The 14,524-nt window shown below is 45.3% G+C and overlaps 1 protein-coding gene across 1 annotated transcript in view; it reads right to left on the reverse strand.

The window, feature by feature from the left end:
• The window catches only part of LOC139374944 (G protein-coupled receptor 137Ba-like), a 43,017-nt gene that overhangs the window by 9,994 nt on the left and 18,499 nt on the right, over window positions 1-14,524 (reverse strand). The window contains exons 3-5 of the mRNA XM_071116204.1: window positions 10,791-11,043; window positions 10,271-10,420; window positions 5,695-5,820 (exon numbers count right to left, since the gene is read on the reverse strand). Of these exons, the coding sequence (XP_070972305.1) occupies window positions 5,695-5,820; window positions 10,271-10,420; window positions 10,791-11,043 (529 nt within the window). The remainder of the gene's footprint in view (window positions 1-5,694; window positions 5,821-10,270; window positions 10,421-10,790; window positions 11,044-14,524) is intronic.

The following is a 14,524-nucleotide window of genomic DNA, read 5'->3' on the forward strand; positions in this document are numbered from 1 at the left end:
CATGTTGTGTTTATGTATTTGCTCAGTATAGATGTACTGAGGTAGGCAAAATTTTGACTAATGTGCATTCAAACACATATGATTCATGTGAGCTCCTTGTAGGGCTGGGCAATATATCCAATTCATTTGAATGTATGTTTTTGCGCGATATTCCAAATGCCTGTCTCGCAGAATCAAGTTCTGTACTGTGCACCTTCCCATTTACACCAGATATCTGTATATAATGATGAGATGCTCATGCCTCTGCCCTAACAATGGGAGTCATTGTCCCAAAGGCAGGAAGGCAGACCTTTTGGACAATTCAAAATAAGCGCATTGGGCTTATTATTGACAGACTTTTGCGAGAGTGAAACCTCTCGCTTCTCATCTCCCTGCCGGCCAAACCCTCCCCTAACCCGGATGACGCTGGGCCAATTGTGCGCCGCCCCATGGGTCTCCATGTCGCGGCCGACTGCGATAGAGCCTGGACTCGAACCAGGATCTCTAGTGGCACAGCAGGCACTGTGATGCAGTGCCTTCGACCACTGCGCCGCTCGGGAGGCCTCGACAAACGGTTTCAACTCGCTATTTGCATTTGACCACGTACCACGTATCACTAGCGGCATTTTAGTCAGATAAAGATATACTAGCTGTTTAGTCTGTGTTTTATAAATGCGCAATAAGCATAAAACAATGATATAAGGAATTGTCAACTTGTTCTCATTCTGAGAAATAAGGTAGTGATTTCAACATCTGAACACAGAGGACAGGCTAGCATGCTGTTCAAACAGTTGGAGACGGACAGAAGGTTGTTCACAACAATTCAAATGTTTTTCCTTGTTACCTGAATTCAGAGCTTGTGTAATTAAACCTAGATCCAAGTTGGCTATCCTTGAAATATAAATATTAGCTACTCACTATCATGTGGGTTTGTGCTTGAGAGATTGTTTATGAGACCGGTGTTCATTTTCTATAATGCCTGCTACATTATTAGTGAATGTGCATTATGCATGTTTCTGATTAAATGTGTAACATAAAGGGCATTTTTATAGACAGACCTGAAAGCCAGATCAGTGATTATTGCAACAACAAAAAAAGCAGGTACAACTATGTTGATCAAATAATTACATAATTACTGGGTCTTATGGTTGTGGAAGGCATACTTTTTTTTTAATTTTTTTTTTTAACTAGGCAAGTCAGTTAAGAACAAATTCTTATTTACAATGTCTACCTAGGAACAGTGGGTTAACTGTTCAGGGGCAGTACGACAGATTTCACCTTGTCAGCTCAGGGATTCGGCCTAGCAACCTTTCGGTTACTGGCCCAATGCTCTAACCTAGGCTACCTGCCAACCCCGCATATATTCAGCCTAGGTATAATTTCACAAGCTCTGAATTCATTAGATTATTGCTTACTGTTTTAATTAAATGCAGTATATTTTACCTTCAATTGTACAACAAAGCTTATTTAGAGAAAACATAAAACAAATCGATATACAGTATATATCGTGAGTCGCCCATAAGTTTGAAAAAATGTTAGATATTAGTTTTAGGCCATATCGCCCAGCCTTAGCTCCTTGATTGACTGGTATACAATCGTAGCACGCGCTCCAGCAGGTATATCTCACTGGTCACCCCCAAAGCCAATTCCTTCTTTGGTTGTCTTTCCTTCCAGTTCTCTGCTGCCAATGATTGGAACGAACTGCAAAAATCTCTGAAGCTGGAGACTTATATCTCCCTCACTAGCTTTAAGCACCAGCTGTCAGAGCAGCTCACAGATCACTGCACCTGTACATAGCCCATCTGTAAACAGCCCATGTATCTACCTACCTCATCCCCATACTGTATTTATTCATTTAACTTGCTCCTTTGCACCCCAGTATCGCTACTAGCCCTCTACTTCCGGCGCCGACAGAGATGGCCGCCTCGCTTCGCGTTCCTAGGAAACAATGCAGTTTTTTGTTTTTTTTACGTGTTATTTCTTACATTAGTACCCCAGGTCATCTTAGGTTTCATTACATACAGTCGAGAAGAACTACTGAATATAAGATCAGCGTCAACTCACCATCAGTACGACCAAGAATATGTTTTTCGCGACGCGGATCCTGTGTTCTGCCTTACAAACAGGACAACGGAGTGGATCCCATGCAGCGACCCAAAAAAACGACTCCGAAAAAGAGGGAAACGAGGCGGTCTTCTGGTCAGAATCCGGAGACGGGCACACCGTGCACCACTCCCTAGCATTCTTCTTGCCAATGTCCAGTCTCTTGACAACAAGGTTGATGAAATCCGAGCAAGGGTAGCATTCCAGAGGGACATCAGAGACTGTAACGTTCTTTGCTTCACGGAAACGTGGCTCACTGGAGAGACGCAATCCGAGGCGGTGCAGCCAACGGGTTTCTCCACGCATCGCGCAGACAGAAACAAACATCTTTCTGGTAAGAAGAGGGGCGGGGACGTATGCCTGATGGCTAACGTGACATGGTGTGATGAAAGAAACATACAGGAACTCAAATCCTTCTGTTCACCTGATTTAGAATTCCTCACAATCAAATGTAGACCGCATTATCTACCAAGAGAATTCTCTTCGATTATAATCACAGTCGTATATATCCCCCCCCCAAGCAGACACATCGATGGCTCTGAATGAACTTTATTTGACTCTTTGCAAACTGGAAACCATTTATCCGGAGGCTGCATTCATTGTAGCTGGGGATTTTAACAAGGCTAATCTGAAAACAAGACTCCCTAAATTTTATCAGCATATCGATTGCGCAACCAGGGGTGGAAAGACCTTGGATCATTGTTACTCTAACTTCCGCGACGCATATAAGGCCCTGCCCCGCCCCCCTTTCGGAAAAGCTGACCACGACTCCATTTTGTTGATCCCTGCCTACAGACAGAAACTAAAACAAGAGGCTCCCACGCTGAGGTCTGTCCAACGCTGGTCCGACCAAGCTGACTCCACACTCCAAGACTGCTTCCATCACGTGGACTGGGACATGTTTCGTATTGCGTCAGACAACAACATTGACGAATACGCTGATTCGGTGTGCGAGTTCATTAGAACGTGCGTTGAAGATGTCGTTCCCATAGCAACGATTAAAACATTCCCTAACCAGAAACCGTGGATTGATGGCAGCATTCGCGTGAAACTGAATGCGCGAACCACTGCTTTTAATCAGGGCAAGGTGTCTGGTAACATGACTGAATACAAACAGTGCAGCTATTCCCTCCGCAAGGCTATCAAACAAGCTAAGCGTCAGTACAGAGACAAAGTAGAATCTCAATTCAACGGCTCAGACACAAGAGGCATGTGGCAGGGTCTACAGTCAATCACGGACTACAGGAAGAAATCCAGCCCAGTCACGGACCAGGATGTCCTGCTCCCAGGCAGACTAAATAACTTTTTTGCCCGCTTTGAGGACAATACAGTGCCACTGACACGGCCTGCAACGAAAACATGCGGTCTCTCCTTCACTGCAGCCGAGGTGAGTAAGACATTTAAACGTGTTAACCCTCGCAAGGCTGCAGGCCCAGACGGCATCCCCAGCCGCGCCCTCAGAGCATGTGCAGACCAGCTGGCCGGTGTGTTTACGGACATATTCAATCAATCCCTATACCAGTCTGCTGTTCCCACATGCTTCAAGAAGGCCACCATTGTTCCTGTTCCCAAGAAAGCTAAGGTAACTGAGCTAAACGACTACCGCCCCGTAGCACTCACTTCCGTCATCATGAAGTGCTTTGAGAGACTAGTCAAGGACCATATCACCTCCACCCTACCTGACACCCTAGACCCACTCCAATTTGCTTACCGCCCAAATAGGTCCACAGACGATGCAATCTCAACCACACTGCACACTGCCCTAACCCATCTGGACAAGAGGAATACCTATGTGAGAATGCTGTTCATTGACTACAGCTCGGCATTCAACACCATAGTACCCTCCAAGCTCGTCATCAAGCTCGAGACCCTGGGTCTCGACCCCGCCCTGTGCAACTGGGTACTGGACTTCCTGACGGGCCGCCCCCAGGTGGTGAGGGTAGGCAACAACATCTCCTCCCTGCTGATCCTCAACACTGGGGCCCCACAAGGGTGCGTTCTGAGCCCTCTCCTGTACTCCCTGTTCACCCACGACTGCGTGGCCACGCACGCCTCCAACTTGATCATCAAGTTTGCGGACGACACAACAGTGGTAGGCTTGATTACCAACAACGACGAGACGGCCTACAGGGAGGAGGTGAGGGCCCTCGGAGTGTGGTGTCAGGAAAATAACCTCACACTCAACGTCAACAAAACTAAGGAGATGATTGTGGACTTCAGGAAACAGCAGAGGGAACACCCCCCTATCCACATCGATGGAACAGTAGTGGAGAGGGTAGCACGTTTTAAGTTCCTCGGCATACACATCACAGACAAACTGAATTGGTCCACTCACACAGACAGCATTGTGAAGAAGGCGCAGCAGCGCCTCTTCAACCTCAGGAGGCTGAAGAAATTTGGCTTGTCATCAAAAGCACTCACAAACTTCTACAGATGCACAATCGAGAGCATCCTGGCGGGCTGTATCACCGCCTGGTACGGCAACTGCTCCGCCCTCAACCGCAAGGCTCTCCAGAGGGTAGTGAGGTCTGCACAACGCATCACCGGGGGCAAACTACCTGCCCTCCAGGACACCTACACCACCCGATGTCACAGGAAGGCCATAAAGATCATCAAGGACATCAACCACCCGAGCCACTGCCTGTTCACCCCGCTATCATCCAGAAGGCGAGGTCAGTACAGGTGCATCAAAGCTGGGACCGAGAGACTGAAAAACAGCTTCTATCTCAAGGCCATCAGACTGTTAAACAGCCACCACTAACATTGAGTGGCTGCTGCCAACACACTGACACTGACTCAACTCCAGCCACTTTAATAATGGGAATTGATGGGAAATGATGTAAATATATCACTAGCCACTTTAAACAATGCTACCTTATATAATGTTACTTACCCTACATTATTAATCTCATATGCATACGTATATACTGTACTCTATATCATCGACTGTATCCTTATGTAATACATGTATCACTAGCCACTTTAACTATGCCACTTTGTTTACATACTCATCTCATATGTATATACTGTACTCGATACCATCTACTGTATCTTGCCTATGCTGCTCTGTACCATCACTCATTCATATATCCTTATGTACATATTCTTTATCCCCTTACACTGTGTACAAGACAGTAGTTTTGGAATTGTTAGTTAGATTACTTGTTGGTTATTACTGCATTGTCGGAACTAGAAGCACAAGCATTTCGCTACACTCGCATTAACATCTGCTAACCATGTGTATGTGACAAATACAATTTGATTTGATTTTGATTTGATTTGTACTTTCATCTTCTGCACATCTTCCATTCCAGTGTTTAATTACTATATTGTAATTACTTCGCCACCATGGCCTATTTATGGCCTTAACTCCCTTATCTTACCTCATTTGCACTCACTGTATATATACTTTTTGTTTTCTTTAGTTCTACTGTATTATTGACTATGTTTTGTTTATTCCATGTGTAACTCTGTGTTGTTGAATGTGTCAAATTGCTATGCTTTATCTTGGCCAGGTCGCAGTTGCAAATGAGAACTTGTTCTCAACTAGCCTACCTGGTTAAATAAAGGTTAAATAAAAAATAAATAAAAAATACCATCCGGTGGTCTTACTAGGTTCTGATTGGGCCTCTGTACCCTGAAGAAGACCACGACCAGACTGGTGGGTAGCAGCTCCCAGAAAAAGAGGATGATCCCAAAGATGATGTAGGCCTCTCCACTGATCTTCTCTATGTCTGCCTGGAGGGAAAACACACACAGATCCAACAATTAGAGAAATTAAACACAGAAAAAATACACACATGGAGACACACACAAGTGCACATAATAGTTGTAGGCCAGACAGTTCGGAAGCTACAGACGATCGATCGGTGGATGTGGTGGATTGAGATGCATTCCAATGCAAAAACATATCACTAGTTTAAACTATACATATACAGTACCAGTCAAAAATTTGGACACATCTACTCATTCAAGGGTTTTTTATTTTTTACATTGTATAATAGTAGTGAAGACATCAAAACTATGAAATAACACATATAGAATCATGTAGTAAACAAAAAAGTGTTTAACAAATCAAAATAAATTTTAGATTTTGGATTCTTCAAAGTAGCCACCCTTTGCCTTGATGACAGCTTTGCACATGCTTGGTATTCTCTCAACCAGCTTCATGAGGTAGTCATGAAGGTAGTCACCTGTAATGGATTTCAATTAACAGGTGTGCATTGTTAAAAGTACATTTGTGGAATTTGTTTCCTTCTTAATGTGTTTGAGCCAATCAGTTGTGTTGTGACAAGGTACAGTAGGGGTGGTATAGAGAAGATAGCCCTATTTGTGATGATTAGGTCTGTTCAAACTTTTGACTGGTACTGTATATACAGTTGTGGCCAAAGGTTTTGAGAATGACACAAATATTAATTTTCACAAAGTCTCCTGGCTCAGTTTGTATGATGGCAATTTGCATATACTCCTGAATGTTATGAAGAGTGATCAGATGAATTGCAATTAATTGCAAAGTCCCTCTTTGCCATGCAAATTAACTGAATCCGGAAAAAACATTTCCACTGCATTTCAGCCCTGCCATAAAAGGACCAGCTGACATCATATCAGTGATTCTCTCGTTAACACAGGCGTGAGTGTTGATGAGGACAAGGCTGGAGATAACTCTGTCATGCTGATTGAGTTCGAATAACAGACTGGAAGCTTCAAAAGGAGGGTGGTGCTTGGAATCATTGTTCTTCCTTTGTCTTTCATGGTTACCTGCAAGGAAACAGGTGCCGTCATCATTGCTTTGCACAAAAAGGGCTTCACAGGCAAGGATATTGCTGCCAGTAAGATTGCACCTAAATCAACCATTTATCGGATCATCAAGAACTTCAAGGAGAGCGGTTCAATTGTTGTGAAGAAGGCTTCAGGGCGCCCAAGAAAGTCCAGCAAGCGCCAGGACCGTCACCTAAAGTTGATTTAAGCTGCGGGATCGGGGCACCACCAGTACAGAGCTTGCTCAGGAATGGCAGCAGGCAGGTGTGAGTGCATCTGCACGCACAGTGAGGCGAAGACTTTGAGGATGGCCTGGTGTGAAGAAGGGCAGCAAAGAAGGCACTTCTCTCTAGGAAAAACATCAGGGGCAGACTGATATTCTGCAAAAGGTACAGGGATTGGACTGCTGAGGACTGGCGTAAAGTCATTTTCTCTGATGAATCCCCTTTCCGATTGTTTGGGGCATCCGGAAAAAAGCTTGTCCGGAGAAGACAAGGTAGCGCTACCATCAGTCTTGTGTCATGCCAACATTAAAGCATCCTGAGACCATTCATGTGTGGGGTTGCTTCTCAGCCAAGGGAGTGTGCTCACTCACAATTTTGCCTAAGAACACAGCCATGAATAAAGAATGGTACCAACACATCCTCCGAGAGAAACTTCTCCCAACCATCCAGGAACAGTTCGGTGACGAACAATGCCTTTTCTAGCATGATGGAGCACCTTGCCATAAGGCAAAAGTGATAACTAAGTGGCTCGGGGAACAAAACATCGATATTTTGGGTCCATGGCCAGGAAACTCTCCAGACCATTGAGAACTTGTGGTCAATCCTCAAGAGGCGGGTGGACAAACAAAAACACACCAATTCTGACAAACTCCAAGCATTGATTATGCAAGAATGGGCTGACATCAGTGGTTACACACAGTGGCCCAGAAGTTAACTGACAGCATGCCAGGGCGGATTGCAGAGGTCTTGAAAAAGAAGGGTCAACACTGCAAATATTGACTCTTTGCATCAACTTCATGTAATTGTCAATAAAAGCCTTTGACACTTATGAAATGCTTGTAATTATACTTCAGTATTCCATAGTAACATCTGACAAAATATCTAAAAGCACTGAAGCAGCAAACTTTGTGGAAATTAATATTTGTGTCATTCTCAAAAGTTTTAGCCACGACTGTAGACTGATGAGGGGGTAAAATAACTTTTGAGAAAATAAGGCTGTAACGTAACAAAATGTGGAAAAAGTCAAGGTGTCTGAATACTTTCCGAATGCTCTGTATATATACTGAACAAATATAAACTCAACATATAAAGTGTTGGTCCCATGTTTCATGAGCTGAAATAAAATATCCCAGAAATGTTTCTCTCAAATTCTATGCACAAATGTGTTTACATCCCTGTTAGTGAGCATTTCTCCTTTGCCAAGATAATCCATCCACCTGATAGGTGTGGTATATCAAGAAGTTGATTAAACAGCATGATCATTACACAGGTGCACCTTGTGCTGGGGAAAATAAAATGTGCAGTTTTGCCACACAACACAATGCCACAGATGTCTCAAGTTGAGGGAGTGTGCAATTGGCATGCATGCATGACTGTTCACCACTGCTGTTGCCTACGAATTTCTCTACCCTAAGCCATAATTAGAGAAATTGGCAGTATGTCCAATGAGCCTCACAACCGCAGATCACGTGTAACCACGCCAGCCAAGGCCCTCCACATCCAGGTTCTTGACCTGCGAGATCGTCTGAGACCAGCGATCCGGACAGCTGATGAAACTGAGGAGTATTTCTGTCTGTATTAAAGCCCTTTTGTGGGGAAAAACAAATTCTGATTGGCTGGGCCTGGCTCCCCATGGCTGCACCCCTGCCCAGTCATGTGAAATCCATGGATTATGGCCTAATTAATTGATTGAACTGTAACTCAGTAAAATCATTCAAATTGTTGCATGTTGCATTTATATTTTTGTTCAGTATTGTTATTGACTACTCAACAGAAAAAAATCTTGGCCAATCAACAACCTACCAACCAACCAATCGACCATTTGACTAAATGGGGTCAGCCCTCAACTGAGACAGAAACATACTTTAAGATAATTTCTCAGATAATCCCAAATACAAACACAAACCGACGTGGATAGATTAGATAGATAAGATTGTAGACATAGAAACAGAAACAAAGACACGTGAGTGTGAGTGTGTGTGGGTCTGCGAGTGTATGTATTTGTGACACACTTACTCAACAAGACACATTTAAACCAATAAACCAAGACAGACAGTCACCCAAACACACACAGTGGCCCAAGACTAGCCAGTACAGGGCCGTCTGTCTCAGGGTTTGAGACCAGATCTAGGTCACTAGCACCAGGCAGTCCTTTGCTGTGACCCCCCCCCCCCCCCTCTCCTCGCCTGGCCTAGTGGCCTAGCTGGGTTATTTATAGACAAATGAAGACCTTTCCCCCACAGAGCCCATATCCTCCCAAATCCCAAATCCCCCCCAATCCAAATGGATTGTTGCTGCAGAAGCCACATTGCTCTCAGCCACTCAGCAAACAGATCTGGATAGAATGGCTCTGTCATCAATGTCTTCTGGACGGATTGAACTCAAGCCAAGTGTCAATTTAGAAGGGAGACTGGAGAATGGTCGTAAACATGAGATGTATGCACAGATACACACAGAGGGACTCATACACACATACGGTACATATAGTGCTCGTTCTTAAAGATTAAACAACCGGATTTTGTGGATAGATGAAAAAATATGAATTCAGTTATCAAAATGAAATTATAATTGAAAACATGTTATTTCCATCAGTACATGTGTGCTTTAGTGTTGTTTCTTTGGCAACTGTTGTATAAGTGGCATATACACTTAAATATAGAGTGATATAAAAGAGCTTAGTGTTCACAGGCACAAACAACACATGCACGCACACAAACACAAACGCTTACGTGCGCATGTGCGCACAGACACACACACAGAGTCATGTAAAAGCAGAACACACACAGACGGGCACATACATATCCACATTGTACACGCATTGACACTTAAATTGGGCATACTCGTGTGCACAGTTGAGACAGAGAAAACCCCCCAAAAATGTGTGTGAACTAACATCTATGCAACTAACGCAGAATGGATGTGACTGCGGATTAGTTGCAGACATAGCCTAATCATACAGACACATACACACAGTGTTTGCAGACTGATCAGCCCTATAATAGATGATTATGTCAGACACCCGGGGTGAGTGTTTGGCTGGCAGAACAGCAAGCTTTGAATGTCTAGGACAGCAGAGTTCACTGAAGGTTTAACAGGCCTGACCCACACGCCCCTAGTCCTCTCAGTGACTTAACACTAACAATCTTCATGATCATTGTCAACATTTTACGCTTGTGTGTGTGTATTCCTAACCACGGCTATCCTACCTGGTCAGAGACGTTGTACCAGCTGTAGTTAAAGGCGCTGGGACGGTTCTCTGGAGAGAGAGCCACCACCACCAGGTTATAGCTGGCCCTGGACGTGTAGAGCAGGATGACTGCAGCACCTATGACAGTAGCTTGGCACACTGACGTACCCTACAGCGTAGGTAGGGAGAGGGTGAGAGAGATATTGTATTACATTTTTGGGATTTTTGTCATTTAGCAGACACTTGTCCAGAGCGCCTTTCAGGAGCAATTAGGGTAAAGTGCCTTGCTCAAGGGCACAGACAGATTTTTCACCTAGTCGGCACAGGATTCGAAACAGCAACATTTCAGTTACTGGCCCAATGCTCTTACCCACTAGGCTACCTGCCGTATGGTGCACCTCTAGAGCACTAAGGGATGATATAGATGATTAATCAATGAATTGATTGATTAAGTAACTGATTGGTTAGTTGGCTAATTGGTTAAGTGACTTATTGGCTAATTGATTGATTTAATGCTTGATTGATGGACCGCCCAGTACCTTGGATTCGAGGTAGACGTTGGACGAGGACATCTTGGCAATCTTGAAAATGCACACAGCCAGCGAGATGGCGCAGAGTACGAAGAGGCTGTCGTTGACCAGCACCCGGGCCAGCACCACCTGCCGAACCTCTGCCTCGCCCGCCTCGCCCCCCATGCCACCCCCTATGCCCCCCTGCACCAGCATGGCGCATGTCAGGTTTACTACGAGGAAGAAAAGGCTGGCAAAGATGAACGCCAGATGCATGGGCAGCCTGCGGAAAAAAACACAATTATAGGTGGTACAAGAACTAGCTTCCAATACACAACATTACAATAATTCTATATAACAATAAATTAATAAAGCTTAAAACACCCAAAACCTCATTCCATTCTACTGCTCAGTCAATCTTCCCAGTTCCCCCTTCTCCACCTGCTCTTCTCCTCTCTTCCTTTACCCCCTCCCCCTTGCAGGATGTGTGTATGGGTTGTGTTTGTGAATGTGCGTGTGTGTGCATTTGTGCATGTGTGTGTGCCTACGTGTGTGGTGCTGGGAATTGTAGAGGACTGGGATGGAAAGGGGGGAGGAGGGTGTGTGGTGGATTTGGGGATTTGAGCTTGCAGCTTTTCATTTCGCATCAGACATTAATCGGCTGGGTGATCAAAGTGTTTATTAGTCCAGAAATTCAGACACCACCTTCCCCCGTCCACATCAAACAGTCAAGGGTGGAGACAGCTGAGACGAAGCTCAGAGGCATTATTAGACTTCATCAAGATTACTGGACAGTCCGTTCCACTGTATCTACAATAACACACTCTAGGCATACAGTAAAAGTCAATCATTGATACTGTACAGAGCTTGGCCAACTTGGTTTTGTAACTAGGGCTCTAAAATCAAATCAAATCAAATCAAATCAAATTTTATTTGTCACATACACATGGTTAGCAGATGTTAATGCGAGTGTAGCGAAATGCTTGTGCTTCTAGTTCCGACAATGCAGTAATAACAAGTAATCTAACTAACAATTCCAAAACTACTGTCTTGTACACAGTGTAAGGGGATAAAGAATATGTACATAAGGATATATGAATGAGTGATGGTACAGAGCAGCATAGGCAAGATACAGTAGATGGTATCGGGTACAGTATGTACAAATGAGATGAGTATGTAAACAAAGTGGCATAGTATAGTATAAAGTGGCTAGTGATACATGTATTACATAAGGATACCGTCGATGATATAGAGTACAGTATATACGTATGCATATGAGATGAATAATGTAGGGTAAGTAACATTTATATAAGGTAGCATTGTTTAAAGTGGCTAGTGATATATTTACATCATTTCCCATCAATTCCCATTATTAAAGTGGCTGGAGTTGAGTCAGTGTCAGTGTGTTGGCAGCAGCCACTCAGTGTTAGTGGTGGCTGTTTAACAGTCTGATGGCCTTGAGATAGAAGCTGTTTTTCAGTCTCTCGGTCCCAGCTTTGATGCACCTGTACTGACCTCGCCTTCTGGATGATAGCGGGGTGAACAGGCAGTGGCTCGGGTGGTTGATGTCCTTGATGATCTTTATGGCCTTCCTGTGACATCGGGTGGTGTAGGTGTCCTGGAGGGCAGGTAGTTTGCCCCCGGTGATGCGTTGTGCAGACCTCACTACCCTCTGGAGAGCCTTACGGTTGAGGGCGGTGCAGTTGCCATACCAGGCGGTGATACAGCCCGCCAGGATGCTCTCAATTGTGCATCTGTAGAAGTTTGTGAGTGCTTTTGGTGACAAGCCGAATTTCTTCAGCCTCCTGAGGTTGAAGAGGCGCTGCTGCGCCTTCTTCACGATGCTGTCTGTGTGAGTGGACCAATTCAGTTTGTCTGTGATGTGTATGCCGAGGAACTTAAAACTTGCTACCCTCTCCACTACTGTTCCATCGATGTGGATAGGGGGGTGTTCCCTCTGCTGTTTCCTGAAGTCCACAATCATCTCCTTAGTTTTGTTGACGTTGAGTGTGAGGTTGTTTTCCTGACACCACACTCCGAGGGCCCTCACCTCCTCCCTGTAGGCCGTCTCATCGTTGTTGGTAATCAAGCCTACCACTGTTGTGTCGTCCGCAAACTTGATGATTGAGTTGGAGGCGTGCGTGGCCACGCAGTCGTGGGTGAACAGGGAGTACAGGAGAGGGCTCAGAACGCAACCTTGTGGGGCCCCAGTGTTGAGGATCAGCGGGGAGGAGATGTTGTTGCCTACCCTCACCACCTGGGGGCGGCCCGTCAGGAAGTCCAGTACCCAGTTGCACAGGGCGGGGTCGAGACCCAGGGTCTCGAGCTTGATGACGAGCTTGGAGGGTACTATGGTGTTGAATGCCGAGCTGTAGTCGATGAACAGCATTCTCACATAGGTATTCCTCTTGTCCAGATGGGTTAGGGCAGTGTGCAGTGTGGTTGAGATTGCATCGTCTGTAGACCTATTTGGGCGGTAAGCAAATTGGAGTGGGTCTAGGGTGTCAGGTAGGGTGGAGGTGATATGGTCCTTGACTAGTCTCTCAAAGCACTTCATGATGACGGATGTGAGTGCTACGGGGCGGTAGTCATTTAGCTCAGTTACCTTAGCTTTCTTGGGAACAGGAACAATGGTGGCCCTCTTGAAGCATGTGGGAACAGCAGACTGGTATAGGGATTGATTGAATATGTCCGTAAACACACCGGCCAGCTGGTCTGCGCATGCTCTGAGGGCGCGGCTGGGGATGCCATCTGGGCCTGCAGCCTTGCGAGGGTTAACACGTTTAAATGTCTTACTCACCTCGGCTGCAGTGAAGGAGAGACCGCATGTTTTCGTTGCAGGCCGTGTCAGTGGCACTGTATTGTCCTCAAAGCGGGCAAAAAAGTTATTTAGTCTGCCTGGGAGCAAGACATCCTGGTCCGTGACTGGGCTGGGTTTCTTCCTGTAGTCCGTGATTGACTGTAGACCCTGCCACATGCCTCTTGTGTCTGAGCCGTTGAATTGAGATTCTACTTTGTCTCTGTACTGGCGCTTAGCTTGTTTGATAGCCTTGCGGAGGGAATAGCTGCACTGTTTGTATTCGGTCATGTTACCAGACACCTTGCCCTGATTAAAAGCAGTGGTTCGCGCTTTCAGTTTCACACGAATGCTGCCATCAATCCACGGTTTCTGGTTAGGGAATGTTTTAATCGTTGCTATGGGAACGACATCTTCAACGCACGTTCTAATGAACTCGCACACCGAATCAGCGTATTCGTCAATGTTGTTATCTGACGCAATACGAAACATCTCCCAGTCCACGTGATGGAAGCAGTCTTGGAGTGTGGAGTCAGCTTGGTCGGACCAGCGTTGGACAGACCTCAGCGTGGGAGCCTCTTGTTTTAGTTTCTGTCTGTAGGCAGGGATCAACAAAATGGAGTCGTGGTCAGCTTTTCCGAAAGGGGGGCGGGGCAGGGCCTTATATGCGTCGCGGAAGTTAGAGTAACAATGATCCAAGGTCTTTCCTCCCCTGGTTGCGCAATCGATATGCTGATAAAATTTGGGGAGTCTTGTTTTCAGATTAGCCTTGTTAAAATCCCCAGCTACAATGAATGCAGCCTCCGGATAAATTGTTTCCAGTTTGCAGAGAGTTAAATAAAGTTCGTTCAGAGCCATCGATGTGTCTGCTTGGGGGGGGATATATACGGCTGTGATTATAATCGAAGAGAATTCTCTTGGTAGATAATGCGGTCTACATTTGATTGTGAGGAATTCTAAATCAGGT

Source organism: Oncorhynchus clarkii, chromosome 19 (genome assembly GCF_045791955.1).
Source record: "Oncorhynchus clarkii lewisi isolate Uvic-CL-2024 chromosome 19, UVic_Ocla_1.0, whole genome shotgun sequence".
NCBI classification, from domain to species: Eukaryota; Metazoa; Chordata; class Actinopteri; order Salmoniformes; family Salmonidae; genus Oncorhynchus; species Oncorhynchus clarkii.